At 36.5% G+C, this 6,000-nt stretch overlaps 1 protein-coding gene across 1 annotated transcript; it reads left to right on the forward strand.

Annotated features, from left to right (window-relative positions):
• The first annotated feature begins 1,151 nt into the window (after positions 1-1,151).
• Positions 1,152-1,938, forward strand: LOC116254796 (uncharacterized). Its single transcript, XM_031630375.2, has one exon. The coding sequence runs from the start codon at positions 1,258-1,260 to the stop codon at positions 1,732-1,734; it is 477 nt and encodes a 158-aa protein (XP_031486235.1). The 5' UTR covers positions 1,152-1,257; the 3' UTR covers positions 1,735-1,938.
• The last annotated feature ends 4,062 nt before the right edge of the window (positions 1,939-6,000 follow it).

The following is a 6,000-nucleotide window of genomic DNA, read 5'->3' on the forward strand; positions in this document are numbered from 1 at the left end:
GTGGTTTGGATTCAGGTGGGATCCACCGTTTACCAGATCCAACTTACTCGGTACTTTCACAAGAGACTGGGCATGTAATGGGGTCACATGACCAAATTTGGAGCAGAGTCTATCTCATCAGATCTCCTATAGTTAGGGATGTGAGTGTATTTTATTTGGATTGGATATCTAACCAAATCGATCCAAAAAATCGAATAAGGAAAAAAATTCATATCCAATTGAAAAATTGGATCAGATTCGGATTTAAGAAGCAACATCCAATCAAATTCAGATATACATAAATATCGATCGAATTCAAATACAGATTTATTTTAAAAAGATATCCTATATCCAATGTTTTTACATTTGGAAAATTGGTAAAATTCAGATTTTGGATATGAAATTTTTTATTCGTATTCAAATCTAAATTTAAATATGTGAATATCACAAAAAATAGATACAATTAAGAGCATATCCGATTTGAATCCTATACATTGGATTCCCTCGACTCCTGGTCGAAATTGAATTTTCTAAAGCAAATCTGAATCAGACATAATATTCAACTTTTATATATAATTTGAAGAACACCGACTTGGTTTCAGATTTGATCGCCTAAAGGACGAGCCGGATCCGAGTTTGATTAGGAAATTCGGGTCCAGTTTCATTTACCGGATCCGACTAAAACGGGACTAGAATCAGGTCGTAATGAGATACTACCGACGCGTTGACATTCTAAGTCAAGATGCCCATTTTAAATCGGACCGTGGATGATATACCCGACCCGGTGATTCCCCACTGGCCTCTGTGCTCCCTCTCAGTAACATGCTACGGGACACGCGGCTTCTGGATAGCGTCCGATTGTGATCGCCAGCTCAGATGGAGATGCTTACGTCATCTTGGACACGCATCTCCTTTCTTCTGCCACGTGCCTTTAGCGCGTCAACTCCTTCCTTATGGTTGAAGGCCGTTGACATCGACTTACAACTCCTTCCTTCCACCTTCCACCAAATGACAGTATTACCCTCAATAGTTTTACCTGAATAACTCTGTAAGGGCGTAAATAAAATAAAAGATGCGTACAACTAAGGTAATTTGGTTGTTTATCGTTTCCACCGCCCAACTTCTCCCGGCCAGGATAAATAAGCCCTGGCCTCTCGTGTTTGGGAAGGCAAGATTCGAATTTGGGAGATTCAGGAAGCCCTAGAATTTTCCTCTACCTGAGAATTATCGATTGTCAGCATACAAGCGGTAGCGCGGTTTCTGGAGGTCGAAGAAGCCATGGGAAACCACTTCTCTTGCGTCTGTGCCGTCGATTTCCCCGTCGTCAGACTCGCCGACCTCGCCGGTAACGTCCACGAGTTCCCGTCCGCCCGCGCCGTCGCCGAGCTCATGATCGAGTTCCCCGGCCGCGTCGTCGCGCCGGCCGACGAGGTCCTGAACTCGCGCCGGGTCCGATCGCTGCGAGCCGACGAGGAGGCGAAGCCCGGGAAGCTCTACGTGCTGTTTCCCATGGAGAGAGTGAACTCCAGGGTTGCCGACCACGAGGTGGCCGCCGTGGCAGCGGCAGTGTCGCGGCGATCGCGAGCGAAATCCAGCGGGGCGAAGGTGTTTCCGACGGCCGTAGTGGAGGCCGGAGCCCCGAAGAAAGTGAGGATCGAGGCGCCGGAAACAGGTCTGGCGGGGTTGCGGCTTCCGAATTACCGGCGGTGGCGACCGGAGCTTCAGAGCATCAATGAGCTCAAGTGCATCAGATAAATCCCCAACAGGATTTTCTCTTTTCCCAAATGGACAACACTCTTTTGATTTTTACAAAAAATTCTCTCGCGGGTCTCAATTATTGACCCGAAAGTATACGGGGCTAATGCCCCATTATCTGGATCTGTTAGATTCTGAAAATTGAATTTGTCAAAGATGGAAGGTCTTCTCCCGATAATTGTTAGAATTTTATCTTTATGATGACTTACCTAGCTACTTCGATCGACTGATATTGGATCAGATTTTGGATCTCTTAGTACGGCCTATTGGAATCCTTTCAGATTCGGTTCAAGTGTTGAACCCGAAACTAATTCAACGGGTAATTAACTAGAACCTGCGCCTTGAACTACCAAGATTGCCGAAGTTTAAATGGACGTGGATCTGATCTTTACCAAGTCTCCATATGCTTTATCTCAAACACCAGAGTGGCAGTTATCATGGCAGTATAGATAACTGTGGAGATCGACAAAAAATTATGAGAAAAAATCGGATGCTTAAATGAGATTTGAATGGTCTTCATCGCTATTGAGAATCATTCAAACATCTACAACACTGATCTGGATGGTTGACTTAAAATAAAAACAAAGAAAAAATATATATAAACTCACCAAATGTTTATAACCTTGTTTTTATTGTTTTCCTGTAACTGTCGATAGATAACGGGCAACTATCAGGCAACCATAAAAAGTCGGAGGTACAATTTAATTTTCTTATATATATATATAATATATATATATATATATATATATATATATACAAAAATAGTTCGTAATGAACGGTTAAAAGAAAACAATGAAAAAATGTGATGAGTATTGTATTAGTTTTCACTTTTTTCTCCAATGTTTTTTCTTTCAACCACTCGTATACCCAAATATTAGAAGCTTTTGAAGTCCTTCAATAATAGAATTTGATCATTATAAAGTTTTAGGTAACTATAGCAGTATGGTAATCGAAGAATGTGCAGTTAGTATTACATTTAATTGTATTTCACCGTGAATACAAGAAGGTTCGTAATTTATATTCTAATAAAGAAATGCTTAAGGTGAATTATATTTAAGTTCATATATATATAAATAGGACAGATCGATTCCATCTGATGAGGAACCGGCTCGACGACATCATTCTTCTTGACCCGTCCGATCTTTCCAGATCGGACGGCAGAAAGATCTGACGGCCGCGTCATCACATGAAAGACTTTTTTTCTTGCCGGTTTCCCTCTCATGAGAACAAATGCTGCCTTTTAGATTTTGCCTTCTTTGCATAGTTACCTTCTTTGCTTGCTTCTGACTGCATTATGCTAGTCAGAATCGAGGTTTGGCATTTTAATATAAATTCGAACTCCCGTGTTTTTCTTCTACCGATCTCTTCAAAGTTCACCCTGCCATTTCTCGGTGTTATCTCCATTTTATATTTTACAAAGATGCAAAGTATTTTAATAATTTATAAGATGAAAAGCACACTGGCAATTGAATCCGTAAATAGATTTTACAAATTTCTTGAAGTGTATGATTTTATTTTTTCGAACTATAAGATTAGATTTAGACATCATATTTTTTATTCTAAATTTTTCATGCATCCATTTTATGAATCTAGTTTTTAAGAAGTACTGGAAACACATTTGGAAAGGCAATATATATATATATATATATATGTTTATTTTTAAATGTAATTTAATGATAAGGAAGGGAGTGAATGAGGAGTAAGAGACAACTAAGAAGCCTCACTGTGACATTTTTCATTTTAATGTAATTTGATGAGAATTAACATAATTAATGAGAAGGGAGGGAGAGAACCTCTAATAGGATTATGGCTCGTATGGCTCGATCTGGATCAAAGACATGTTTTTAATTTTAACTAGAGTAGAAATATCATTTTTTAAATTTTTATATAAAACAAGTGAAATTTGTTAAAATTTACATATAAACTTAAAAAAAATTTGAGGTGAGGCCAGTGCTCATGCGGGCCCTACCTTGGCTCCGTCCCTGGTTGCCCACACCAACTCTGGCTGGATGCATGCTTTCACCTTTCATGAAATGCATTTGTTCGAGTAAGATTTTCAGTAAACCATTCATGTTTTCCATTTGGCATTTAGTAAAATAATGTAATTATTGTTTTTTTTTTCTGTTAATATTCCCATTTGTAGTTTGTTTATTTCTTGTACTATGCTTTTTGAAAGGTAATTTATGGAATGGTGTTTCTTGATTTTCTAAAAGCTGATTTTTTGGAAAGTTTTTGGAATTCAAAACTTTGAAAGTAAAAAGAATGAAAGAAAGAAAATACAAAAATATGAAATTATTGCTAATTTGTTACAGGAATATTAATGAACTTCCATTTTTTAAGTTAAGAAAAATAAAAATGAACTGTATACACTTAAAAATACGTAAATTAAAAACAAAGTTCTTTTTCCTCATAGGAAAGATGTCGTGATATTGTTGTAATATCATATTTTATTTGCTGGCTATACTTTGAAAATGTTGTGATATTTTCCTGATAATATCATTGGGAGCTATTTAGCAATATCTTAGAAATACCAGCATTGGTGATCATGCTGTATATTCTGCCTAAATGGATGGTGGAGCTTTACGAGAAGGGGAAGGTGAAGGGAGAGAATCCTTCCTCAAAGCTTTATATATATATATATATATATATATATATATATATATATATATATATATATATATGAGCGGCGCCACCGAGTAAGAGAATCGATAAGATTTTGCCAAGTAAAAGTTTTAACGTCTATCTTAAATAGTCATCCTCCAAACACGTCACAATTTCTCACAATGGAAAATTCTTTATAACATGCAAGCAAACACATATAGGCAGAAAGAATAGTAAGGCGATAAAAGAATGTTGAGAGAGAGAGAGAGAGAGAGAGAGAGTTCAGGGATCCATTAGAGCTATAAAGACGGGCAGCATTCACTTGTTGCGGGCCACAGCAGCATTGAGATTGATAACCGCGTTCACTATCGCTTTGAATTCCTCCGTCTGAAGCATTATCTTCTTTTCCTCTTCACTTGCACCACTCTCCGAGGTGTGCTTGATCCTTGAAAGCTCACCCTAGGCCTGCTGACCTGCCCAAATGTGAAGACACAAATCAATTCCTTGAAAACGTCACTGGTTTTATTTTGAAAAGAAGGTTGAGATCGCTGTTTTTCAGCTAGATTGGTTTGATTTAGTAGGCCTAGTAACAACCCTGTTTTCTTAAGCCATATCTTGGGCTTGTTCTTTTGAGGCACCGGCCGCAGCTCCTGCTTCCCATGTGCAAACTGCAACCAATAGGCGTGAAAGAAACTATTAAAACCAAATATCACATATGCTAGTGCAGCTTATAACTAAGCAAATGTATGCACACTCTTATGTAAGAAGTGTTAAAACATTAAAAAAAAAAAAAACTCAAGCATGCACCTGGTACGGCATTTTGATGCGCATTCATAGGAAGGGGATCTCTCCCTTTATTCATGTTTTTGAGAAAAGATGGACTCTCAATATATTAGAGTACAAGCCAGACCATTTTAGGTAAAAGGCAGCTGTAGATAAACATTTTCAACGGAGAAATGAGGTAACGAAGGCAATCACTTTCCTGTACTTACCGAAGGATAGTATTCGAATATATATATATATATATATATATATATATTCACTACAAATTAAAAATCATTAAATAATAGTTCATAGGAATAATAATAGTGATGGTTTATAGTGCAACAACCGTTTATAAAGTTTTTAGTAATGGTCAATTCCGCCACACACACCTATATATATGTTTATAAAGTTTTTAGTAGGGGCCAATTCAGCCACACATACACCACCAAATGCAATAAATAAAGTAATTTTTTTTGCAATCAAATACAATATGATTTTAAGAATAGGTTGTTAGAAAATATATATCGTTAATTATTTTTTTGAATTTAATGGTAGTTAATAAACAAAAATGAACTGCTTCCATAGCATCAACAATTTCCTAACAGCACATTTTTCATAAAAATAATTGAACCAAAACATGTTTTACATTAAAATAATTTTTATAAATATTTAATATGTTTATATTTTGTTTAAAATAGATTTGTAATATAAATTTAAAAGCTCTGGCTTTTATTCTTGGTTCGGGATCTATCAATTACTATATATATATATATATATATATATATATATATATATATATATATATATATATAAAAGTTGACGAGAAAATGAAATTAATGACATAATTGAGAGAAAGGAACCCGCGACAATGTGTTCTGTCCCAAAGCTGCCCTTCGCCGC

Source organism: Nymphaea colorata, chromosome 5 (genome assembly GCF_008831285.2).
Source record: "Nymphaea colorata isolate Beijing-Zhang1983 chromosome 5, ASM883128v2, whole genome shotgun sequence".
In the NCBI taxonomy this organism is placed as follows: Eukaryota; Viridiplantae; Streptophyta; class Magnoliopsida; order Nymphaeales; family Nymphaeaceae; genus Nymphaea; species Nymphaea colorata.